The sequence below is a fragment of the Coturnix japonica genome, chromosome 2 (genome assembly GCF_054131305.1).
Source record: "Coturnix japonica strain WE chromosome 2, WE-NBRP24, whole genome shotgun sequence".
NCBI lineage: Eukaryota > Metazoa > Chordata > Aves > Galliformes > Phasianidae > Coturnix > Coturnix japonica.
Window position 1 is genome coordinate 58,924,265 of NC_140664.1, and position 27,018 is coordinate 58,951,282.

The 27,018-nt window shown below is 41.6% G+C and overlaps 2 protein-coding genes across 20 annotated transcripts in view; one reads left to right on the forward strand and one right to left on the reverse strand.

Moving 5' to 3' along the window:
• Positions 1-16,036, forward strand: part of LANCL2 (LanC like glutathione S-transferase 2) — a 38,308-nt gene extending 22,272 nt beyond the window's left edge. For 3 of the 11 annotated variants that reach the window (XM_015854893.3, XM_015854895.3, XM_085539881.1), the window contains exons 4-10: positions 152-299; positions 1,212-1,358; positions 4,865-5,047; positions 7,071-7,247; positions 10,179-10,295; positions 13,489-13,561; positions 14,813-16,036. In XM_015854893.3, coding sequence (XP_015710379.2) covers positions 152-299; positions 1,212-1,358; positions 4,865-5,047; positions 7,071-7,247; positions 10,179-10,295; positions 13,489-13,561; positions 14,813-14,928 — 961 coding nt within the window. In that variant the 3' untranslated portion in view covers positions 14,929-16,036. Of the gene's footprint in view, positions 1-151; positions 300-698; positions 1,359-4,864; positions 5,048-7,070; positions 7,248-10,178; positions 10,296-13,488; positions 13,562-14,812 lie in introns of those variants that run through there. The other 8 variants (XM_015854894.3, XM_085539878.1, XM_085539882.1 and 5 more) reach the window with 5 other exon arrangements.
• Positions 16,037-25,504: 9,468 nt separating this feature from the next.
• VOPP1 (VOPP1 WW domain binding protein) overlaps positions 25,505-27,018 on the reverse strand; it is a 70,031-nt gene continuing 68,517 nt past the window's right edge. For 7 of the 9 annotated variants that reach the window (XM_015854898.3, XM_032443021.2, XM_032443020.2 and 4 more), the window contains one exon: positions 25,505-26,068. In XM_015854898.3, coding sequence (XP_015710384.2) covers positions 25,887-26,068 — 182 coding nt within the window. In that variant the 3' untranslated portion in view covers positions 25,505-25,886. The remainder of the gene's footprint in view (positions 26,069-27,018) is intronic. The other 2 variants (XR_014943464.1, XM_085539909.1) reach the window with 1 other exon arrangement.

Below are 27,018 nucleotides of genomic sequence, written 5' to 3' on the forward strand. Positions count from 1 at the left end.
TGTGTGTAGAGCTGACAGCCAGCTGAGGAGAACTGAAAGGAGATTATGGGACTTAAGTACTCTGACTGCATCTGGTTTGGCAGTTTATACAATGCATAATCAAATATAGTGCCTATGCTTTCTCTCGCCCTACTGTTCTTGTCTGATGCAGGCTGTTGCAGCTGCAAAGGACAGTCAGAAGCATGGATGCTGAATTTCCAGATGAGCTGCTTTATGGCAGAGCTGGTTACCTGTATGCCTTGCTGTACCTGAATACGGAAATTGCTTCAGACACAGTCCCACAGTCTATTATCAAAGAGGTAGGATTTTTTTTTCTCTCTCCAGTGACACAGTGTATGACAAAAGGTGGTGATGACAGTGTCTTCAAGCGGGATACAGGCACAACAGTGCAGTAATGGGTAATAAAGAAGGAAAGCTGGCTCACCCCTTCTAACAGCCAGTGATAGCTCAAGAGAAGCATGGTCTCTATCTAGAGATGCTACCTCTTCAGCTGTTAACCCTCAAATGAGGGTGAGGAGGAGTGGATCCAGGCTCTAGCCCTTTAGGTCACTCTGATGCTTTACTTGAATCTGAGCTCCCTAGATTAGCCATGCCTTCTCACCTGGTGTTCAACCATTGGTTCAGGCTGTGACCTGGCAGTTCCACTGCACACAGTATTTGTGCAATTGCATTAGAATCATTCCTTCATGTAATTCAAGGGATTAGGAGCATGACGCTGGAGAGGAGAGAAATCTACAACTACAAACTCAGTCTGATACCACCTTCCAGTGCGTTGCCCCTTTCTCTGCTGCCTACCTGGGACTGAAATGGAAGCTAATGTCGTGGGTCTGCAGGTGGCTATGGAAATAGATCTTCTGTGAAACTGGGACTGGAGCACTTGAGGGTGAGAAATGGTTATGGAAAACCTTAGGAAAGAAGTGTGAAGAAAGAGAATTCAGTGGGGAATGTGCACATCTTCTGCAGATACCAGAGCCAGAGAAAGCAGGCCTGGAGAAAACTGATGATAAGTTTTTAAGATTCACTTTTTCTTACAAATCTAAGTGATTCCATCATTGAGACAGAATTTTCCTTTTTACCTCAATATCAAAATCCAAAGGAATATCATAGTCATGCTGTTTATTGTGGCTTATTTTCAGTGTGATTCTAGTCATGACAAAACTCTCTGCATCAAAGCAAATGAGATGGAAGGGGATGTGTTTTATCTTTCTTAGGTAATAGATGCCGTTATTGAGTCAGGGAAAAACTTTTCGAAGGAGGAACGTAAAACAGAACGTTGTCCTCTGTTATATCAGTGGCATGGGAAGCAATATGTTGGAGCAGCCCACGGTGTGGCTGGGATCTATTACATGCTAATGCAGGTAAGAGTGTTTTTTGTGGGCTGTGAAGAAACACCAGTGATGTCTTGTTTGCATCAGAAGATCTCCATTTCAGGTTTCATGCGTGCACAGTGCAATGTTGTGATAGGTCAGGGACTAGAATTAGGAGTTGGACCCTGCAGCAAAGAACAGTGCTAACAAAGACCCCATTAGCAAAAGAAAACTGTGGCTCATCTATCCCTTCATTGGAGTGGATTAAGCCTTGACTGTCAGCATCATGGCTTCTCTAATCCTCCTGTTAAACCTCCAGCTGAGGGACTCATTTTTCTGCAGCTTACTCCAGGTTGTCAACATTGTATTGTGCTTTCATGGCCAAGACTTATGTCCTTGCCCCAGAGTAGAACATGTATTTTTGAGTGTGTGTGGATTGTAATTGAGAACATCAACATTCTGACATTTCCTGTCCTCAAGAGAGTCAGGTGCTTATCCTCATATTTACTTTTTCTGATACTTGCAGTTAGGCTAGCTAAATATTCATTTATAATATATTCATAATTATTCATAAGCTCAGCATCCATCACTCTTCAGCTTCAATTTTTGCTATTTTTCAGTGAATGTATCACTACTTTCATGTCCTTTTTTCCTTCGAAGATTTATTTTTTGCCATTTTTTGAAGCTTTAGGAAAATTGTCCTTAATCACATAGTCAGTATGGTTTTATTAATTTATGTTCTTCCTTTTCTGTCTCCCTTCTCTCTCTGTCGCCCAAAAATCTGATGTTTCTGAGTGTGTTTCTGAAACCTGCTCTTCTCTTCGTGTTTTTCTGAGATTCTTCTCTTCTGCATATCTGTATACCATATTTAAATCCCTTCATCCCCCTGCTTTTATATCCTCAAATAGTATTATGATGTTTTTCAAAACAGACCTGTATGTCTATTCTTCTGTTGTACAATCTGGAAGTAAAGCCTTATCTTTCATTACAGAAGTGGCCATAAAGATGCAAAGTCTGTATCATACAATTTTCTGGTTTTGAATGATGCTGCCAGTCTGTGCATCATTGTAAATGGTAATTGTCTTATCAGCTTATGGAAAATGACTGTCCTTCAGGCAAGTGGAAGGAATGTACATCCTTATTTCGCAGCCTAAAGATCTGTATGCTCTTTGCAAAAGTTACTGAGGTAGCTTTAGCTGTTGCTACTGCTCGGCCATTCCTCATTTGCAGAAGATACAGTGACTTTTCCCTGTCTGTTCCAGATTAGCTCACAACACTTCTACCAGTAGCTCATTCTAAAGCATCTGACTTTGATGTGTAAGTGGCTGATGCTCTGCTACCTGGGGTCTTAAATTCACTACAGCTGTGTTGTACAGTGGACATATAACTGATGCCTCAGGACACTCTAATTACTGTGTCCTTATCTTCACTTCATGCTATCCTTGATGAGGTTGTCCACCCTTTCCATCTACCTTATTTTACCTGACTTTCATTTTTTTTCCACTGGAATTTCTGAGAAACATCTGTTTCTTTAAAGAAGTCTTTTTAAAGACTCCACCCTTCATTTGCTTTTCAAGTCTGATACCTCCAATGCAGTGCATTCTTGTTTAATCTCTACTCTGTCTATATGGTAAAATTATAATTATCTTTTCCTTTACATATAATTGCTGCTTTTAAGGATTACCACAAAGCCGTTGTTTATGCAGCATTAGATTACTGTATTTTCACTGTACATTAAATGTTGTGAGTTGACTTATCTGCTGCAGATAAAGATGACATACCAAAGTCCATCCTTCCCCCATCCCTCCTACTCCATATGAGGAAAAATTGTCTGCATTTTCAGCAAAAAAATCATGAGGTGATTTGCTGGGTGGTTGCTTGGTAACAGAGAAAGCATCCAAAGTATCACCCTAGATGCAAAGGCCATTACTGCTTTTGTATATCATCTTTGCGAGGGAATGTGTCGAGGATATGCTTACAGACAATTACATGGAGAGTAAAGGCTCAGCAGTGTTAAATAACTCATCCAGGAGGTAGAGAAGGTTATTCTATAGCTGGGAAATCTCCAACCCTTTCATTAATGCTGAGACAAAAAATGTCTACTGGAGTATCTGTCCTCTTGTCTAGAAAATCAGGACACATATCAGCGGATTACTTTTTTGCTGTTGACAGTTACCTCAGTGTTGACAGGAACCTCAGCAGTTCAGGAGAAAGGAACTTGCTTGTGCTTTGATCTTCATAGAAGCATAAGGTGAGAAGGAAGGTTATGTAAAGAACTCTGTTCTTCTTGGATTTACCTCCAGTGGACAGTCACAAGCTCACTTAAACCCTCTACTGTGCTTGCCTTACACAGCTCAAAACTGTATAGCATTTATTGCTGGTGCCTGTCTTTACCTTCTGCTGCAGGATTCCAGTATGAAATCAGAATCCTGAAACAAAGATTCCATGAGACTTTCCGTACTCCGAAGGTCCACATCTGGTTCTTAACTATTTAACTCCAAATTGTTCTTGAGAAGCTGATCTATATGCAGGTGTACTTGCACTCAGAAAAGTACAGAAGAGGAATTTGTTCTAGTGATCTGGTGGGCAGGAGTCCAGCATAGCTGTCCTAACTGAGGTAAAGGTTGTTATTTCAGGTTACTAAAAATAGATACTTAAAGTTATGTAGTTGTAGGGCTGTGAATGGTAATAGCAGTCTTAGCCCTTGAATGCGAATGTGCTGGTAGGAAACTGTAAAATTGTATGACATGATCAGCAAAGACAAGTCATTTAGAACCAAAATAGCCCAGTTATTAGGTTCTGTAGACTCCCACAGTTGTTCCACCAGTTGCTGGAATTCATTAAATTACGTAGGCTGTGTAAAAATAAGAACTTTGTTATGAAAATACTGTGAAGTAGGCTGGTAGAGGAAGGAATACCAACTTAGAACAGCTACAGACTCAATAGATACTGAGAAAGTGCACAGTTTGATGGATACGTTTGCCTTTTGGGAAGGATGTAAACTAAACAAAAGAAACAGGAAATTAAAATTCAGAAGAATAACCTAAGGATGAGTGTGTAGAAAAAATATACTTAGTTACTTTGAGAAGTAACTGTTGCTTCTGACATTAGAAATGCAGTTTTATAATCCATAGCTTCATGGAGTTCTGTTTGCAATGGAAACCTTTAACCTTAATAAATGTTTGTCAGGTTTGTCCACATTAGTTATTTTAAAAATGTGTAACCCACTGTGTTTTAAGTGTTATAATCAACTAATCTATAAAATTATCTTTCTCCTGTAAGCATTTTCTCAGTATTAAGATATAAATAGAGGCATGGGCATCTTGGAGGCTGCATTCTGTACTCAGTTCTTCTGTAGTCTTTCTGTGTCACCTCAAATAAGACAGATAACAACTTGGCGTCCCAGTTTCTTTACAGACACTAACCAAATCTGTGTGAAGTGACAAAGTATTTTGGATCAAGGGTATATATGTAGAGTACTTGAAAATAGGGCGTCTAATTGTTGATACCAATTTATTACTACTTTAATTTTGTTTTTTCTCTCTGTGTGTCTATAGCCAATTGCAAATGTGGATCAGGAGACCTTGACAGAGTTGGTGAAACCAAGCATTGACTATGTGCGTCATAAAAAATTCAGATCTGGGAATTACCCATCATCACTGAGCAATGAGACTGACAGATTGGTTCACTGGTGCCATGGTGCCCCTGGGGTCATCCACATGCTCATGCAAGCTTATAAGGTGAATCATTCTGTGTTTATGTAAAAACCTTTTTTTTTTTTTTTTTTCCTTCTTTCCAGAAAGACCTGTACATATGCCTGTTAGATTCTAAGTCTTGCTTTCAAACCAGAATCCTGGACTAGGCACTTAAATATCTCTAAATACTATGTAAGAATTTTGGAAAGAAGAAATAAGTAAAATTGCTTCTCAGGGTGTTAGTTATTAATAGACTTGAGGCTTCCTTGGAAAAGGGCCAATGTAGTTAAGCCGTTTGATATCAGAATCCTGGTTCTGAGCACATTGACCTAAGTTATTTTAATCTTCATCCAAAGCATTATAAGGATTATGTTGGTTTTCAAAAATGTAGGTTCATGTGTCTTGTTACAGAATATCTTTATAAATTACTCCGTTATTTTGTTACAGTACTTCAAAACTTAATGTCAGAACGAAGGTCCCAGGCACTGTCTAGGGCATAAAAATGAATCCTGAGCTATCGTGAGCCTGCTGCTTGCTCCTTTCTGTCTTTAACTAGGTTGGCTATCCTGCTTGTGTTGTGCACTTCTGATTTGTTTGACATTTGAAAGTGTGCCATTTAATTACATTTATGCAAACTGATTTCTGCATTTAACAGCCCTCCTTGGCAGATTTCTTTTTTGGCTTCTGGGTGAGCTGATAAAAAGCAGATTTTGTTTACGGAATAATCACTTCTGTGAAATGTGAACTATAGATCTCTTACAGCACTGATAAGTGCAGTCACATTTGCTTTTTCTTTGGACTGTGGTAAAAGGCTGGCTTATCATTGAAGGCGTGTTTTTTTGTTTGTTTTTTTTTTTTGCTTGTTTTTGTTTTTTGTTGGTTGTTTTTATTTTTGTTTTATAACTTCTTTCCAAATGTGATGCTTTCCCTAGCAGAAACAGTATTCCAAGACATGGGAGATAGGACTAAGTTCTGTTTAGCAGTTTCCTTTTGTCCTCATTTTATGTGACAAAGTAGATGATGCCTTTCTTTTTATCTGCTTTTTGAAAAACTGCTAAGAAAATTTGGAGTGTGTTGTTCTGGCTGTGCTTTCATATCAAGCACTGGCACTTCTGATAGCAGATGGCAACATTTGTCCTGGAAATTAAATGCTGTTGCCAGACCTTCATTTTAAATGTTACTGAGTGTCTGACAGAAAGGGAGACCTTCTTTATTCAGATTATGGATTTAATAGAAAAAAATTAACATTCAAGATACTTACCTTAATAAATAACATCTTTGCAGAGGATGCCATCTGAAAAGAAAAACATCTACCGTAGTGCAAAAATTGTCTTTTCTTTGTCTTGTTGATCTGTTGTGTGGCTCAGGCACAGTGGAACAGAATGTTATTTAGGTGGAAGTCTGTGATGCTGTTCAGCTGCTAAGCTAGTTGATGTTTCTTTTTCTGCTCCCTTGATGATCTCAAAATTTACTTAAGTTGTGCCCAAAATGCACTTCAGTATATTTGCCTCTGATTATTTCCAATGCAAGGCAATGGAGTGTTCCTACTTCTACTGGAGATCAAGAGCCCTGTTCTGTGCAAAGAGATACTGTTCCCTTGCATTTTTTGACATGAAGTTGAAAGCAGGCAGTGAATAACCAGCAAGAATAACTCAGAAGGATGAGAACCTAACCCTTGAGAACTAAATTTGATGGCCAGTATTGTTGCATTTCTTGGAGACAAGAATTATATTTTTCTATTTCAAATCAAATAGAGTGATTTGAGAATGGAGGGGAGAAGTAAAAAATAATCACGTACCTTTCAAATTGATTACAGCCTGTAGAACCAAGGGCCATGCTTGAGGATTTTTTCTTTGGGATCCTCATTTCAGATACAAAAACTCTCTTTTTTCCACCCAGGGAAAAAAGAAGCAACTTACAAGAAAGGCGATTCTGTGATAAATGGAGTCTTAAAATTCAAAATAAACTGTATATGAAAAACTCTGCCCTATTGCAAAGTGTTTTCCAGGTCCATCATCATTTTGTTTTTGTTAATACTGCAATTTGTGTGTTTGTTTTTGTTCTGCAGACTTTTAAAGAGGATAAGTACTTGAAAGATGCTATGGAGTGTAGTGATGTCATCTGGCAGAGAGGTTTATTGAGAAAAGGCTATGGGATCTGCCATGGTACTGCTGGCAATGGCTACTCCTTCTTATCTCTCTATAACCTAACTCAGGACAAAAGGTACCTCTACCGAGCTTGCAAGGTGAGCTCTTCTGCATCCCAACAAAATTACTATTCCCTTTTGTGCATTTCATGTAATTTTTCTTACATGTCTGTGTGGTAAACAGAGTGATTAGACTAAGCTGTTGAGTGTTACCTCTGAAACTAACTTGGTGGGACAAGAGCATAGCATCACATATTCCTCTTAACTAATGTCTTGTCAGACAACTTCAACTCTGCTTGTGTGGACACTTATGTCTTAATATGTAGACTGTTCAAAACAAAATAAACTAAGTTCACTTTGCTGTGATGTAAGTGTCTAAATATTAGCCTGCCTGAACAAAAACAGATGGATGTTATGTGGTGCTAATTATTCCGTTGAGAGATTTACTGTCATCCTCAGTTCCTCAAGCAGTGCTGTTTGTAGTCTTTTGTAATTATTTGTTTTCAGACTAGTGTCTGGGGCTTTCAGAGCTCTGAATTGCAGTTACTAAACTGCTCATGTAGATTTTTTTTATTAATACAAATTACAGAGAAAGACATGCTCAGAATTTTTCTGCCTTGTAGCATCTAGGTTCTGCTATTAGATCTGCTTGTGCTAGCAGTTCTCAAAGAAGAAAACTTTCTTTGCCCCTATTTCTTGATATTGGAAGAGCTTTTTGTTTTGATTTCTACTTAATTTACTGATACTGATTTTCATATTGCATATATAGTTATTTAATTGAGGTTTGTTTAAAGGTAGTACAGTCGGATGAGTTGCATCTTGGGCTCTTACAGATAAGCCATATTGAAAGTTACTGTTTTCATCTCTACTGTCAGCCCGTTCACCACCAGCAGAGCTTTAAAAAGTTGGTATTTGTGTCATCTTATGTTTACCTATGTACCAGCCATGAAGTCACCAGTATGCGTTAATGCATCCTGGAAAATATAATAGACCCCTAACACTGCCAAGGTAAATAAATGATTTGTTGACTCATCCACTGCTGAAGTATCAGCTAAATTACTGAGCATGCATTGCTTTTAGCACAGCTGTCAGTCTCTCCCTGTCGTCCTCTGCTATATGTTTTCAGGGAGCTCTATGTAGTGCTGGTAGTTTCTGTTGCTCTACATTTCTTGATCAGGGGAACCCTGTAGTTCTTCTGTACAAAGCTAGAGGAAAGCAAGCATACTCATTTCAGAGCCTAAGAAGGAGATTCTAAATGAAGGAGAAAACAAAACAAAACAAAACAAAAACCATTACAAATTGTCAAGAAGAATCTCTGGAATTAGAGTGAAATATGAAAATAATGGAAAATTATTTTGAAATGCAGCAGAAGACTAAATCCAGAATGAGTGAAAGTCTGGGTAGAAGAAATATACTTTTCTCCCTGTTCTTCCTTTTCCAGTGAGGTGCTGGAACAGGCTGCCCAGAGAGGTTTTGAACCTCCCTGAACACCCTGAAGGTGTTCAAGGCCAGGTTGGACGGGGCCCTGGGCAGCCTGATCTAGTATGAGATATGGAAGTTGGTGGCCCTGCCTTCAGTGGGTGGTTTGGAGAGCTTGATTATCCTTGAGGTCCCTTCCAACCCAAGCCCTTCTGTGATAACATACTTGAAATCCATTTGAGAATAAAGATGTGACAATGAGCCAAAGCCTATCTGTTTGCTGTAGGTATCCACTGTAGTCGAGTCTGGCAGTGTATTTGCAGACATTCTGCTATAGATGCCATGGTATTCAGTCAGGCCCTGTATGGTTCTTCATCATAGTATCATAGTATCATAGTCTTGTGCGGGTTGGAAGGGACCTTAGAGATCATCAAGTCCAACCCCCGGGATTCGAGCCTCTGTGCTGCAGAGCGGCACTTCTACCGCTTGCGCCACAGGGGGGATTCAAACCCGGACCTCCAGTGTTGCAAGGCGGCATTCCTACCACTGTGCACTTCTCCCTGCATGATAAATCTTGAAATGAGCATAGGAGTTTATTTGTCTTGGACATTCTTGAAGTCTTATTTTTGAGACGTAGAATGCAGGGAAGCATATGTGTAGCTGCGTTGGTACCTAAAAGCATTGCAACTGAGAGAGCTAGGTAGCTCCCCTCCCAAGGGTGTTTGTTCACACAAAAACATGAGATCTGGTGGAATAAGTCTCTGTTTACCCCTCAGAAGCTGACTGAATGAAGAGATTGAAAGGCAGTTGCTCAGAGATTTGAACCTCACTTTTATCTGCACAACTTCATTGTTAGAAGGGCTCCCAGGATGTACTACTTGTAGCTAGCCTGCCTGAGAGAAGAAAGGGCATCCTGGGCTCCAGAGAGCATCTGAGCCCCGTGCTTGTGATTAAATCATGGTGTGCTGGATTTTTGGATTTTGTTTGGGGTTGTGGTAGTTCAGGGGCAGGAATGTACTAGGCAGCACGCTGTCTGATTTCATCACCATAGCATACTAGCATCACCAGGGTACTGCTAAATGACAGAGAGCCGGGGAACACTGTCAGTTTAAGAAGCAGTATATTATATATTTTATATAATGTATATAAGAGAATCTCATATTTGTCCCAGAGGTTTGTGGGAGGGTTTCTCTAGGAAGGCAGTGCATCTGAAAGCCCAGGCAAAGTGCCTCTGTACTGATGCATGCAGCATGGGAAATAAGCAGGAAGAGCTGGAAACCATGGTGCACTTAGAAAGCTAAGATCTTATTGCTGTCACAGAAACATGGTGGGATGATTCACATAACTGGAATACCACTTTGAGGGATATAAGTTTTTTAGAAGGGAGAGACAAAGTAGGAGTGGGGGAGTTGATGTATATGTTAGAAAGTGGATAGACTGTGAGGAGCTCCTTCTGAAAACAGGAACAGGTTGAGAACCTGTGGGCTAAGACCTAGGGATGAGAGCAGTAAAGGACAGCTGATAGAAGAGATTTACTACAGGCCATCTGATCAGGAGGAGCTTGTTGATGAGGCCTCCTTACTTCGGCTGCAGGAAGTGTTGCATTCACAGGCTTTCATCTTGATGGGGGACTTCAGTCACCCTGATATCTGCTGGGAAAACAGCACAGCAAGCTGCAGGCAATCCAGTAGACTCCTGGAGTCCATGAACAACACCTTTATGATTCAGGTATTGGACAAAACAACCAGAAGTGAAGTATTACTGAATGTGGTACACACCAAGGCAAAAGAGGTCATTAAAGAGGTTAAGATTGGAAACAGTGTGGGCTACAGTGATGATCTCAAGGAATGTGAGTACTCATTGTGTTGGGTGTTGGGTATTGGGTAGGTGGTGCCTGTGTGCACCTGGGGTGGAGTCGGGGAGGTCACAAGTGTCTGCCAGGGGCGGTCACCTGTACCACTATATAGGGTTTGTTGCGAGGCATTAAACTTGTACTTTTGGCATTACGCACTGTGTGTGAGTCCTGTCTGTTCCCCGTGTGCAGAGGCACAGTGCAGTCTCTAGGCAGCCTCGATTTGTCACCGGATCGGGAGGCGACACATTGAGTTTTTCACCTCAGTCTTCTCTGGCAGCCAGGATTCTTGTGTATTGTACATTCCTGAAGCTCCCATCCCTGAACATTTAGGTGGGAACTGGAATAGCATACTCCCCCTCCACTGTGAGGGCAGAGCAGGTCCTTGCGAGACTGAATGTGTACAAGTCTATTGGGCTGTCTGACATGCATCTCAGGGACATAAAAGAGCTGGCTGATGTGGTTGCTAAGCCTTTCTCTATCATATTTAAAATGTCCTGGCTGTCAGGCTGTTACCAGTGACTGGAAAAAGGGAAACATCCCTCCCTTTCTAAGAAAGGGAGGAAGAAGGACCCAGGAAACTACAGGTTGATGAGCTTTACCTCTGTGCCTGAGAAGGTCATGGAACAGATGTCCTAGAAGACATGTTAAGACACATGAGGGCCAAGTGGGTGATCTGTGACAGCCAGCATGGCTTCCCTGAGGGATTGTTATGCCTGACCAATCCAGTGGCCTTCTGTGATAGAGTGAAGGCACTGGCAGATGAAGGGAAGGCAAATGATGTCATCTAGCTGGACTTCTGCAAGGCCTTTGGCATTGTTCCCCACCACATCCATATGTGTCGATTGGAGAGAGAGGAATTTGAAGAATGATCTATTTGTTGGGTATGGAATTGGCTGAAAGGTTGCAGCCAGAAGGTTGTGGTAAGTGGCTCTATGTCCATGTCAAGGCTGGTGATGAGCATTGTCATCTGGGGTCTGTTGTGAGACTGGTACTTTAACATTTAGTAATGACATAGTTGATAGGATCAAGCAACAAGCAAGCTGAGTGTTGTAGTGGATATGGCAGACAGAAGGGATGCCATACAGAGGGATCTGGATAAACTCAAAAGATGGGCCCGTGTGAACCTAATAAAGGTTCAGCAAAGCGAAGTGCAAGGTTTGGAACTTGGGACAGGGTAATCCCAGATATGCATACAGACTGGGAGAATAACTTCTTGAGAGTATCCTGACAAGAAGAACTTAGGGGTCCTGGTAAATGAAAAACTTCACAGCAGTGTGCCCTTGTGGTTTGGAAAGCCAACTGTGTATCCTGGTCTGCAGGATGAGAAAATCGTCACTGTCTGTTCGGCCCTCATAAGGGCCCATCTGAGTATTTTATCCAGGTCTGGAGTCCCCAGCACTGGAAAGATGTCAGGTTTTTGGGAGAGTGTCTTGAAGAGGGCCACGAAGAACATCAGAGGGATGAAGCACCTCTCTTATGAAAACAGGCTAAAGGAGCTGGGCTTGTTCAGTCTAGGGAAGAAGGGGCTGCAGGAAGACCTCATTACAGCCTTCTGATATTTAAAGAGGGATTGTAAACAGGAGGTAAATCAACTTTTTCATGAGTAAAAAATGATAGTACAGAAGGTTTTAAGCTAAACGAAGGAAGATTTAGATTATATGTCAGGGAATTTTTAGTGAGAGTGTGGTAAGGTGCTAGATTAGGTTGCCCAGAGAGGCTGTGGATGCCCCAACCCTGGAAGTGTTCAAGGCCGGGCTGGATGGGGCCCTCATCAACTTAATCTAGTACTTGATCTAGTGATTGGTAGCCTTGCCTGTGGAAGGAAGGTTGGAGCTTGATGATACTTGAGGTTTCTTCCAACCCAAGCCGTTCTATGATTCTTTGATGCTTTATTTTGTTGGGATTCTGAGGTTTGGTTTGGTGGTGTTTGGTTTTTTGTTAGATTCAGGACAGAACTTTCAAGGTCTGAGATGGCTCTTTCTCGATGACAGCTTTTTTCAGCTTATGTGTTAAGTAATGGCAGATGTCTTCCTGCTAGAAGAGATTTATTTTTCCTTGGTTTAACAGAGATGTATGGCTTATAGGAGCCATCAGTTGTACCAAAGCTAGGAATTTCTAAACAGTAATTGTGCCTAGAAATGCATTTTCTTCATTTCTTTTGAAGTTCCTAGGCTGGAAATAATAGTAAGGGCTTATACACAGTAAGATACGGATATTGCAAGAATTGATTGCAATTTAGAAACGTGCCATAAATGTATTCTGTCCCCGAGTAGAAGAAAAGATTATGCAGAGAATCAAACTGTAGTTTGAACTACAGTTACAGTGACAAGCCCAGAACTCGTTAATCATTTCTTAATAACAGTTAATAATTTCTTAATAACAATGTTTGTGTTTGTGGGTTTATTGCTGGATTTTCTCAAGACATGCACACATGCAGGTACCAAGTGAACAAATCCATCCTCCAGTAAGTACTTAAAGAGAAAGCGTGGGTGAGAGTGTGGTGCTGGGAAGGAGTAAAATACCACACTTTAATCTTCCCGTTAAACAGTTTGATGGGTCTGGAAGCTTGTTCATATGCCTCGTAGCCTATGATGGCCTGGACACCCTCTAGTGAGAAGGACAAACCACTTGCTATAGCAGGTTGCAGAAGTTACAACTCTTTTGGTCCTTAGCAGCTGGATAAGTTAAACACTGAGACAGATAAGAACTGATGTTATATTAGAAAATTTCTGTCCTAAAAACTGTTCGTATCTGCTCTCGCAGCATTTCTTCATTGATGTGTTGCAGTTGATTTAAAAAAAAAGGAATTAAGTACAGCCCACCTAATTTTGTTGTTGCAAAACTGAAAGTCCCACTGTGGAAATATGTATCCTGAAGAATAATTGCATCCTTGTCACAACTGAAGTGAGATTAATTAATCTTGGACAGTAATTCCTGTGTTGTATCTCTGCTTACACTAATTTTCATTAAGTACATGTTAAAATGCCTTCCCACACAGATCTTCCAACTTGCATTTAACAATCTTAAATTTAAAATAAATTAATAAATATACTTTGTTTCCCACAGTTTGCTGAATGGTGTTTGGAATATGGTGCACATGGATGCCGTATTCCTGACCGCCCTTATTCTCTTTTTGAAGGTAAAGTGATTGTATTGCAAATAGTGTTGTAGTATACAGGATAGAAGGGCTATCTTGCAGTTTTGGGACATGCTTGGGAGTTCAGAAATATTTTCCTAGAGCTTTATATGTTTTCTTTGTTTGTAACATATTTTCTACACCCTATCTCATCATTAAGTTTTAAAACACAGTAGCAAGGAATCACAGATAAAGTAGGATAGTGCTGCTATTCTGAGAGCTGTGAGCCTAATGTGCCACCTGTCACAAGTAAGTGAAATTACAGCACACGAAGCAGGTTTATTTTACAAGTAAACCAACCGAAGGCATAAATACAAGAGAACAGTAGTTGTATGCATCTCTTACAAATACAGAATTATTGTGCTAATGTTCATGGGAAGAAAAGTACAGGCATTTTTATCCCTGAGAGATCCATTGTAGGCATTTGTAGAAGGAAGAAGCAGACAGACAGCATGTAGTAGAAGTAATGCCAACAACAGTCAGGATTTCTTCTTCAGTGTTGACACACATTTTATTTCATTTTTTAATGTGATTTTTTTTAAAAGACCTCCATGTGTCAAATTTGAGGAAGAAAGAATATTCATTTTCTTGTTTCTTAAAAGTATGCTTGATGTTGTCTGTTTCAGCACATATGTGTATACATGAATGCTTCCATGGGAAGGTGTGCATGATTCTTACGGAATCGTTTTACTCGCTTATGTCAAATGCCTGTATCTAAGAAAAAATCCTCTGTTTGTATATGTTCAGCTGCTGATACAGCGGGAATTTTACTTGATCATAAAAGTGAGATTTTATCTGCATGCTGTTCTTCTGTAGCATGGCCCTATAGTTGTCTCCCTGTGAGTTTTATGAAACAATGTCAGTATTACTGCTTCTGGCTGCCCCCTTTATTCATAAAGAATGAAGGAGTATATCGCAAGAGTAAAAAGCACTTTTGCTTTTTAATCCGTGTAGTGACCAACAAGAGCTGTTCAAATTGTGAGAGATGGTCTTAACTGGAATTAACTTTTTCTTAATTGAAGTAGCATTGAGATTGTGCTGCTAAAAAGACAGTAGCAGAGATAAGCCTATTTTTGCCTTTGATCTTTTCAAGTGAAATTTAGTTTCCGAGGCAAATACAAATAAACTTGCCTTTCTAGGAGCTCTATGTTTACCAGATCAAAAAAGACCTAGCAAGATGTTAGACTGCCTTTGCTGTCAACAGTAGTATTTTAATGTCCAATATGCAAAAAATTCTGTCTCCTTACTTTTTAGGTATGGCTGGAGCTATTCACTTCCTCTCAGATATTTCAGTACCAGAGACTTCTCGGTTTCCAGCGTTTGAACTTGGAACTCAGAGGAGGGAAGACAAAATGGAACATGACAGCTAAAGGGTTCTTTGGAAAGTAAACACATGTCAAAAGAGATGAGTCTGCTTAGTGCCTCCAATACAGAACCAACTTAACCCTAAGCTGATTGATGGATAAACCCCATTTCTCAGTTCTCCTGCCACAAGGGACGGAAGTCCTTAGAGCATGAATTGAGAGAACCTTAAGTTCTGTTAAAGTGACACCTTCACGTGCAGAAGGAGAGTCTTCTTTGGGTCTTTTACATGCTCTGCATGTTTATTGGTGTTGTCTGTTAATTCGAGTCTTCTGTTGTTAGCAAAGAGCTGTTCTGTGTGAAGCCCTGTCCTGTACCTTCATGCATGCATACCTGTAACAAGTGTTGCTTTCTGCAGTGTAGTTAGCCTGAGAGCTCCACTTTATTCCAGAGTTCACTGTAAGAGAGTACGCAGCTTCACTACTGATCTGACAACTTCAGAAAGAGAAGGAAAACATGCTTTTTGTTCATTGCTTTCTACATTTTTCTCCTTCACAGTCCCTAGAAGCCTAGGGACTAGCTTCTAGCCTTCACAGTCCCTAGAAGAGGTGATGGAGATCAGCCTTGCTTGATAAAGTAGTATGAGGCCTTCTGTTTTCAGGCATGTATTAGATGGATGTGTCCTGACTTTTCTTTTGCTGCTGATTTATGAGGGTTTTTTTTGGGTTTTTTTTTTTGGTGTGTGTGTGTGTGAGGTGGGGGGGAGGGAGGCTGCCTGCACCTGGTTTGTGTGCTAGGAGGAGGTGCTCATCTGTACCTTTGCATGTTAGGAGCTTACCAAAGTGCAGGCAAAGTCACCTGAACTAACCTCCCTCTGCTGCCAAAAACAGAGAAGGAACAGTATAACTATGCTTTTCCAGTCTGGTTCATGGATTTGTAATAAATCTCTTCAGCAGCACATAGTGTACAGGTAAGGGTGAAGTCAGCACTGTTTCTCATGCTGGTAAATCAGGATGACTGTTACTACTAAATCAAGGGGGCGGATTGTTTTGTGCGCTTCTCTCCCTCTCCCAGCCCCATTGCATTTATCCCATGCTGTGTGACAGGAGCGATAAATACCAACTGCTTGTGGAGGCTGCAGAAGATCAATAAACAACATGTACACCACTGCTAAAAGCTGTAATTGAAGTTTATTTTGTCTTAAAATGCCTTTTCCCCTTTGTTTTTGAAACTGAGTTGTTAGTGCTTTGCTTCTTCCTACTGTGCATTGGAGTTGTGGAGTATTGAGTCTTCTCTCAGCTGTCAAAGTGTCAGTGAGTTCTGCCTCTATGTGCACATATAGGGCTCTTTGTTTGGGACAAGTGGAGCTTAACTCTAAGTACATACATTTACAACACTTTCATGTTTTCCAGATAAACAAATATGCATACTATTTGAGAAGGGTAAGAGTAGCACTTGCTCAAGTTCTTTTGTCATCCTCACCTTCCGTACAGGCCTGGCTGTGTTCTGTTCATCCCAGGTGCTTATTTTAATTGGTACTTTACATCAGGTGAAAGCATGACAGATGGCTGAGACTCTGACCTTTCAAGTGCCCACTGGGATATCTGCAGCAAGAGGCACCTGCTGAATTTGACCACCTGTTTGTGGTCAGGCTTGGAAATGCATGTCTGTATCTGCATAAAACAGGTAGCAGGTGACTTGCCAAGTCCATTGGGGTGCTAATGTTTTCTGGATTCGGTTCCGCTAGGCAATAGCAGCAGTACCAGTGCAGAGAGTTTAATGTCTGCTGATTTGTCAGGTAAGATGTGGGACTTCTACACTCTTCAGGCTAAGAGTAGATCTGCTGGGGTCACTGGGCCCTAATGCATCTGTGCAGCCAGGCAAGCAGGAAGATTCTGAAAGGCAGCAAGAAGGAGGGTACTGCATGGCAAACAGCAGTGGTCAAGTGACCTTGATGAAAGAAGCAATGTGCAGAATGTACTAGCCCAAGTGACATGTTTTGCTGTAGCATGCATGCTGAGGCCAGCTCTATTTCTTCTGTCACTGTGTGGTTTACTGCCTGTAATACAGGGAGGAAACTAGCTCAGAGGGAAGTCAGACAGAATGCCTAACAAAGGGAAACCTGGAAGTAAAAAAAAAATAAAATCCTGATCCTCTGTTTCATATCCATTCCCACCCCTTATTTCTACTTTGCCTCCTCTACAGCTGTAAAGTACATGAGGTAGGTTAACTGGGGTGGGATGCATTCCTCTTCCAGGTCTGCAGGAGCTCCTGCAAATGCAGCACAGAAGCCATCTTTCTTCCTGGCATATCCAGGCCTGTCTTTCACTGACCAATGAGCTGGAGGTCACAGGGAGGGCTTTTCATTCAGTTGTTGGGAGCCGCCTTGGCTGCAGTGCTTGAGGTGGCACCTGTGGAGGATGTTGGCTGAGTGGAGCCCAGGGACTGGCTGGTTTAAAAAATGCACGTGTAGGATTGCTTAACAGTGAGTAGAGATCAGAGGTGTGTGATTGCCACGGTCAGTTGAGGGAGCATGTCCACTGTGTGCTCCTGCACTGCAGCTGGCTGGATGTGGGGTAAGGCCCACCACCACATTCTCCACCGAATTATCTTGGAATTGAGCTAGACAGGAAATGTCATATATCACAGAAGGAGGCCTGTGGGTGTTTTTGCTTTGTCTTCCTCACACAGCTCTTCATTGCGGCTCCCCTCTGTCCATTACAACTTGTGATATCCAGGCAGCCATTACAAAGTGTATTGTAGGAACGAGTGGAAAAAGTGCATTTTACCAAGACACCATTTTCAGAAATCTCATTGAACTAAGTATTTGGTCACGTCCTGTTTGTCTGTTTGCAGCTCAAACCATATTTGGGACTGAGTGGTTTTTAAGAAGAAATATACGAAATCTCTCTGTCTTGCTGATGTTGGTTTTCCAGCTATAAGAAAGCTTGATGCTTTCCCTTAGCAAGGACTTAACAGAATTAAACCAAGTATTCTGAAAGTAAGGGGCAGTATTTCTATTTTCACAAAGCCAATTCATAGCTCTCTGCTACTGAGAGCTGCTGCTTTCTCCCCCTCCTTATCTAATAGCCTCTAGGTACGAACCTGAAGATAATCTAAAACATTTACCTTCATCTTATGGCAGCTGTTGCCATGTAAATGTGGTGGGACTTCCTAATGCAGTGAGTCATGGTCACCAAAGTGCTGCTTTCAGGCAGGAAGGATAGAGGCGTTGGAGGACAGAAGCAGGAGGGCTGCCTGCTGCAGCACAGGCTATGGCTGAGCAGCACTGACTGAGCCCTGTGCTGGCGAGGCGCTCAACAAAGTCTGTTTCTCCTGGTGGCACTGCTCACTTTTTTCCTATTTGTTTCATGTTGATTTACAGGGGCAGGAGTTCTGTCTGCACCTAGCAGAGCTGCACTCTCTGTATCAGGAGCATCAGTGACCTTTGTTCAACCACTGCTTCTCCTTCACAAAAGATAAATAGGGGCCAATAGGTGAGCTAGGGCTGGCAGTGAAAGCTAAACAGAGAAACACACACCCATCCTTGTGCTTTCCCTCACTGTGTGAACCCAAAATAATAATGCACGGTTGCAGCCAAAGAACTGCTTGTGTTTCATCTGCTTCCTCTGCAGAGACATCTCTCCTACAGTGCAGCACCCCACAGCACTATTGTTTGTCATTTGCTTCATAGAAATTGCCTGATGCTGCATCCCCCCCCTTGCACAAAGACACCTAAGGCAACTAACTCCCCAATTAGAGCGTGTCAGAGGGTAGGCCTCCCACTGCCTGAGCGCTGCCAAATGATCCTGGCCAGTTTTCTTACCCACTGAATCAGCAGTGATTTGTTAGAAAAACAAAAACAAAATGGTTAGACAGATCCGTTATCAGATAAGGTGTGTGTCTGCCAGTAAGCAGCTTCTTGGGTATATGCATATAGAACTAAGCCATCTGCTTGCTTGATTTTTAGTAAGGAAGAAATAGCAATACCTCTCTCGCTCCTCTGTGCACCACATAGGGTGGAGATGGTTGGAAAAATGCAGCCCCAACCATTCGCTTTCACAGCAGTGTAAACTATCAGAAGGCTTAAAAGAAGAAAAAAGACACTCCCTCCCCAGCACAAAGAAGCCAGTCACTGCATTATGTTCTCTGAAGTGCTAACGAAGCACAGGAACAGCTGCAACTCAGGGGCTTGGGAAGCCCCAAACAGAAATGGAGGGTTGGTCTCATCCTTGTCAACCTTGCTCCTATTTGCAGTGCAACTGATTTAGCAGCTTGCTAATTACTGGGACACATGGAAGCAGTCCCAATGTGGAATTTGCCCCTATTATCAGTGGTGGGGCTCACAGTCATGGCAGAGAAATGGCAGGGGAGAAGAGCAGGAAAAAGTGATTTTTGTTGGTTTTTGTTGTTGTTTGTTTGTTTGTTTTTTACCATTTGCTTGCACTGGTGCGCATCAGAAAAGTAACTTGATACAAGCAGTCCTCAAAGGATGCCTTGTTGCACCTTTCCTAGCAGCTCCTAAGTAATGAAGTACTTAGCACTTCTTACCAGTTCTATAAAACATATGTAACATTTCAATTTGGGAATAAGTGATACTCTCGCCACAAGCTTTTATTATCATCTAATCATAAGCAAAACATGTCAGGAAAATGATTACCACACAGATATATGTTCCAGGTCCTAATAATTTTTTTCTTCAACTTCCAAAAATTCCATTATTCCAAAGAGAAGTAAAAATGTCCCCTATCTTTACTTCAATGGTTTTACTCCACAGACTTGTTTAATATTTTAAAGAGAATATTTATAATTTCTTCATTTATCATTGGTGCTGTTAGAAAAATAAATTCAAAACTATTTAAACAGGAATAAGTTAAAAATTCTACTTTATTTTCATAGAATTACAGAGTGTTTTAGGTTGAAAGCAACCATATAGTTCCAACCCCTCTGCTCCAGGCGGTTGCCATCCACTAAATCAGACTAGATTGACTGCTGAGAATCCCATTCAGCCTGGCCTTCAACACTTCCAAGGATGGGACTGCCTCTGGGCAGCCTACTCCAGCATATCACCGCCCTCTTACTGAACAATTTCTCCTGACATCTAACATAAATCTCCCCTCTTTTAGTTTAAAACCATTCCCTCTGGTCTTATCACTGTCTACCAGTGTGAAAAGTTTATTTCCCCTCCTGTTTATAATCTTCTAAGTATTTGAAGGCTGCAGTGAGATTTCCCTGCAGCCTTCCCTTCTTCAGGTTTTTCCTTCTCCACCGTCCTCACCTTCTCCTTCTTTTCCCTTTTAAGTTCAGCAACAAATGTTTATTTTCCATTTTAAATACTTTTTTTTTTTTTTTTTCTCCCTCATACAAGTGTTTTGGCTCTATTTTTAACCAAAATAGTTAAAGAAAATAGATTACTGGTTTCATTATGGAAGAATTGTTTGGAACTTCTTCCAAGATATGTATCCTATTGCATGTGTAAAACTTTGATCCTCATACAGCCGTTAGCTGATTTTTCTCAATAAAAGTCCTTTGATCCTACTTCTACTGATTAAGTCTTAGTTTCAGATACACAGAATGTAATTAAGAAACTTTACATAATCCTTATGAGGGAGGGGGGGAGGGAAGGTAGATTGATATTTCACATGTTTTCCTTTTAAGAATATATATTTTTAACAGCCAATAGCAGGATTCTGAAAGAATGTCTTTTTCCATTTTAAAGACTTGTGAATTTCAGCAGGAAATTGAGCTGGATTCTGAGTAACACTAGCAAGCTGCTAATGTGTAGATGTGTGTCTAGAACTACCTGGGCATAGAGTAAAGAAAAAGATGGGAATAAAGGAAAGGTTAATCTGGAATCTGTGGGATTTCAACCTTTATACTTTTTCTTTCATAGAACTCACTGCAAAAAAAGTATTTAAACTCTTTATTAATGCCAGCTAATGGCAGCAGCTCAAATGAAAACTAAAACTATATAAGAACTGCAGGATCGGGCTTCCAGGGACTCTTATTCCCTCAAAATGTTCATGTTCTGGGAAAGGATTAAGTAGTTTTAGAACAGTAGTGTAATGGAATCAGTGTACTTAAGTATGATATAAACACATCAGATATACAACATCCTCTTATTGCATTAACTCTTTGTAGAGAATTAGGTACAATCTTATTTTAGGTAATTCACTGTTTCTTTTTCCACTTGGGCTCTTAGACAACACCTGGCTTGGAGTTGGAAAAAAAAAAAAAGGAAAAGAATACTATGCATGGTACAGGCAGAGGTCTGATAAGCCAAGAAATCTACTGAAAACCCAGCTGTTAACAGTGGATGCCACACTAAGTCACACTCTCCTCATGAAAAAGGCAGCCCATATGTTTGGCTGCTTGATGCTGGTGAGTCTGCCCCATGATTTCTGTGTACAGGTTTGAGGCCTCTCATTTCAGAATGGTTGCTGATAAACTAGTGTAGATCCAGAGAAGAGCTGCCAGGATAACAGTGCATAAGGGAGATGAAAAGAGCTGGGCTGGTTTAGTACAACAAAGAGACAGCTGAGGGGAGGTTTCATAACATCACAGCTGATGGTAGGAAGCTAATCAACAGCAGTGCACAGCACTGTAAGATGGTCTAGCCCAAGGCTATACCAAGCAAACTTTTGTTTGTTTGTTTGTTAAAATATTTATAAATATATACATATGACCTTGTTTTTGTAAAACTAATCCACTGGTCTGGTTCAATAGCATGTGGCTGCCATTCTTAGTGAGTTCTTAAAGTGTACCTCAGAGATTTTTGATGAAATTTTACTTTCTTTGTGCTTCATTCTTGAGAACATTTGCTAAGAAATTTATGTACTGCCAAGAGCAATTACATGAATAAAATGTTACTGTGAAACAAAGGTTATTTCTTTCTGGTCAGAGGGAGCTTATAAAGGTCTGGTAAAGAGACAATCAGATCACTGAGTGGAATTATAACTCTACAGATTCCATTTGAAAACTTGCAGATGTATTTAGGTCAATAGAAAGTGGGAGTCACAACTGCAGCAATAGATGGACTGCAGCACGGAGCAGGGGGCGACCACAGGCCAAGCTAGGCCATACCACAGGTGGGACATGCTCATTTAAGGTTGATTCTGGCAAGTAGCATAGTTCTAGAGTGCAGGGGGGCCTTCTATATGCCTGTCCAACATCAGCCCTTAGTATCATGAGGTGGTGCATTTAGCAACCCAAAACAGAACTCAATCTGTCTGCACACCTTTTGGCTAAAGATTGGACCAAGAAACGACCAGGATGATACTCAAGAAATAAGCTAACATGCATCCCAGGACCAGCACCTACACGCACATGTCCACCACACAGCCCATTTCTCCAGCCAAACAGCACAGATGAGGAATGTAAGGTTTGTGGCATCGCTCTCTGCCTACTCCAAATAACAGAGCTTCACATCTCAACACTGATGTGCTATGGTTCTACAAGGAGCACTTCTGTTATGTGATGTGGAGGCTCCCCCCAGTTACTCTCATGAAAGTTAAAAATAACACCAAGGAACAGTGATTGTCCAGGTGATGTAGAGCACAAGCCACTACCTGGAAACTCAAATGACAACAAAACCAAAAGTGAAACCAGATCTGTGGCCATGTCTAAAAAACTGCATTTGATCATCCTTCAGGAGGAGATGTGATGACTGTGTACCTCAAGGCACGAGCTCATGCCACTACTTATGCCCTGTGCAGTCCCACAGGAGGGAGGCAAGCAGAGCCCAGCAGCCGTTCAAAGCCTTTGTGGTGCTTCACTGAGGCAGACTGCTACAGCAGCTTAGCTCTCAGCACACCCAGGGCTCTCCTCACTCAAAGTGCTTCCCACACCAGCATAACACACCAGGTGTACTGAGTCAACAGTGATGCCTGTTCTTTGGAAGGTGCTTCAGTGGAGGTTTCTTTGCAAACAGGGACTAGCCACCTTCCCCCCAGGACCAATGCAGCACACTTGCCACCCAGCCTTTTCTGGCAGAGGGAGAAGCCAGAGGGAGAAGAAACCAGAGAATGCCACACAAAAACTGTAGTGTATGAAGCTAATCACCACAGAGAATTTAACAGTTGTGAAGAATGAACAATTGCCTCTGTCCTCCTTCGTCCACATGAGATCACAATTTTAACTCTACCCATGTAAAGAACTTCCAAATGTACACCGTGGGAAAGAGCGAAGAAGATGATTAGAGGTACAGCACCATCTAAACGTACTTACTTTAATAAAATCATAGAATCACAAGGTTGGAAAGGACCTACGAGATCATCTAGTCCAACCATCCTCCAATCACCATTACTACCACAAGCTACTAAACCATATACACATCTCCTGTGAAGAATCCTCTCCTATGAAGAACAGCTGGGGGAGCTGGGTTTGTTCAGTCTGGAGAAGATTCTGGGGAGATTTCATTGCAGCCTTCCAGTAATGAAAGGGAGCTCTTTTACAGGAGGGAGATAGATTGACTTTCTATATGAGCCAGATTGTGAATGGACAAGAAGAAGTGGTTTTGAACTAAAAGAGGGGAAATTTAGGTTAGGAGGAAGTTCTTTACTCAGAGGGTGGTGAGGCACTAGAACAGGTTGCCCAGAGATGTTGTAGATACACCATTCCTGGAGGTGTTCAAGGTTGGATCAGATTTGGGCAACCTAATCTAGTGGCTGGCAACCCTGCCCATGGCAGAGGGCTTGGAAGCAGGTGGTCTTTAATGTCCTTTCCAATTTAAACCTTTCTGTGATTCTATGAAACAAAGAAAAAACAAACAAACAAACTGTCCAAGTTTTACAAAGTGTAAAAGCCTGAGACTGTAGAAAGACAAAGAAATTCCATCCACCAGTCCACCAACCCAGCTTTGAAAAACATGAATACTTGAATCCTTTCATACTGGTGATAGGACTTTGAACAAATTTAGAAGACATCTCTTTTCCTTTTTCCTCCACCTTTTTTTTTTTTCATTTTTCTTTCCCCCACATCAGATTAAGGAACTGATCTTAAGCACAAGTTCCAAAGAGGATCTTAAGCACAAGTTCCAAATTTCTCCTAGAGGAGGGCATTCCACAAATCACAGAATCATAGAATTACCCAGGTTGTAAAAGACCTTGAAGATCATCAAGTCCAACCACAGCCTAACCATAGTACCCTAACTCTAACAACCCTCTGCTAAATCATATCTCTGAGCACCCCATCCAAATGGCTCTTAAACACATCCAGGGATGGTGACTCAACCACCTCCCCGGGGAGCCTATTCAGAACTTAACTACCCATTCTGTAAAGAAGTGTTTCCTAAGGTACATCCAACCTAAACTTACCTTGGTGCAACTTGAGACCATTTCCCCTCATCCTGTCACCAGTGAGAAAAGACTTGCCCCACTCTCATTGTAAGCACGTTTCAGATACTGGAAGAGGGCGATAAGGTCTCCCCTCAGCCTCCTTTTCCCCAGACAAAACAGACCCAGCTCTCTCAGCTTCTCCTCATAGGGCTGATTTTCTAAGCCCTTCACAAGCCTCCTGAATGTGTCAACCAGACGTGACAGCTCTACTTTGTACACTTTGTGGCAGCAGCAAAAGACCATAATCAAAAGTATTATTTATCATCAATTTCAAAGGGAGCAAACTTGGAAGTGTGCTACCATTCCCTCTTAGTGTAACTGTTCACTAATTTATTGAAGAAAACTCTATGTATTTAGTAATAGTAATATAGTAATAGTAATAGTCTTGTGCGGGTTGGAAGGGACCTTAGAGATCATCGAGTCCAACTCCCGGGATTCGAGCCTCTGTGTAGCAGAGCGGCACTTCTACCACTTGCACCACAGGGGGGATATCGAACCCCGGGCCCTGGTGTTGCAAGGCAGCATTCCTACCACTTGCGCCACTGGGGCACACACATATTTCAGTATTTCTAACCATTTAGTCTATAGGTAAAAGCACAAGAAGTTCTAAGGTTATAGCACTTGCCTCTCACCACTGATATTTACATTATCAGCTGTTTCATTCAGTTTCATCTTTGGCAAAACAAGTATAGCCAGGATGTAGCTCACAAAAGCAGAGTCCAGGTCCTGGTCAAGAAACACTGAGCTCAGGGTCCTTCACTTTCAAATGCACCATTTAAAGCACTAAATCCCCATTCATAGGGCACTTGGCACTTTCCCTAAATGAAGATGTGTGCCCCGGTGGCGCAGTGGTTAAAGACGCCGCCTTGCAACACTGGGGCCCGGAGTTCGAATCCCCCCTGTGGCGCAAGTGGTAGAAGAGCCGCTCTGCTACACAGAGGCTCGAATCCCGGGGACTGGACTCGATGATCTCTAAGGTCCCTTCCAACCTGCACGAAACTATGAAACTATGAAGATATTTCCTCCATTTTAGGAAAATGCACATCATTCTGGGATTACAAAAGGAACTGCTACCGCTACTGCTGCCACAATGTAATTATAACTATGGGTCAAACAAACAGTAAATTAAGAGAAAGACTTACAGGTTTTAAATACATATTCCCATAAAAAGCATTACAAAGACAACTTCTTTCATTTTAAAGACAGAGAAAAAACCTGTTGCCTCCCGATCCAGCGACAAATCAAGGCTGCCTAGTGACTGCACCGTGCCTCCACGCACGGGGAACAAACGGGACTCACATACAGTGCGTAATGCCGAAAGTACAAGTTTAATGCCTCGCAACAAACCCTATATAGTGGTACAGGTGACCGCCCCTGGCATACCCTCGTGACTTCCCTGACTCCACCCCAGGTGCACGCAGGCACCACCTACCCAATATGCAACATCTCCCCCCTCTTTATCATCTGTATGCAACAAAACCCACTTCTACTTTAAAAAAAAAAAAAAAAAAAAAAAAAAGGAAAAAAAATCACCCCTTTGCAATTAAATTTAATGAGGAAAGGTGCAGGGTAGGGTGAGAGGGAGGACATAGAAAACTAGCAAGTATTCAAAGGGGCAGATGCCCACCATCCTGATTGTTTTGCAATGGCACCTTCCTCTCCCAGAGTCAGGTCAGAGAGACACAGAGTCCTCACGTGGAGGATTTCACCACCTGCTCATACGGAGGAGGAGGTGTGTTGCAGTAGGAAGGTGGAGGAGGGTAAACTGGGTTCCCTTGTGGGGAATTCGGCTGGACATGGAAAGCCATTGCCATGGGATTCATCACAGGTCCGCCTGGGTCTGTGTAGTATGGCACTCCAGATTGTTGTGATCCTGAAATAACAGGAGAGAAAAGGTATCAACAACAGCAGCAGCAGGTAGAAGTCACATTCTTCCAGGGCTGGAGTCTGTGCTCTGCACACTCAGAGAAGACTTCTCCAAATATTCATAGGAGTAAGGACAGGGAGCTTCATTCCTCCCATCCCACCACAGGACTTTCACCAAAACATTTCAGTTTTGCATGCTGTGGAAATAACTTAGTGAAACAAAGGGCACTACTGTCCCAACCAAATACCAGCTAAAAGGGAGCCCTGCTCTGTTCTCCAGACAGAAGACCTGTTGCAATACAGAAAGGAGAAGCTTGAGATCCCAGATGGACTGCAGCTCCCAACTCAGGTGGAAAGTCTTCTCAGACAAAGAGAACATCACAGAGTGTTCTGTAACATACTGTATTTTCCAGAACATTTCCCTTTAAGGAAGAATATGGCTACAGAGTAAACATGTACAAAGCAAAAATCTAAGTTTAAACCAATTATTACTGGCTAACAAAGTGGGACAAGATTTTTCAGCAGACTAGATGATACTGGAGCCTGCAGTGACAAGGAATGGAAACATAAAATCAGACAAAGATTTCCTTAATTGTGGCATGTGAGGAGTAACAGAAAGTGCTGCCATGAGAAGGAACAAAACAGATGCCACAACGGGTGGTAGAAGGCCACTAAACACAAATTAAGCAATTAAAGTCACAGAGTGTCTGTATCTCAGTACGTTTATTATTTTCCTTTACTTTCTCCTTGTATCTTTAAATAAGACAGGACTGAGGAAAAAAAATTATGACTGAGCAACAGATTTTCTTCTGTTTGTGACAAAATTTTTCGTATAATTAAACAGCCTCTAAGGGATTTTCAAGTCGGTCATTCATTTCCATCACTGACTCTAGGATTCAGTACTACCACAGAAGGAAGTTAGGCATCTCAGAGCCGTAGGCATCCTCCAATACTTCA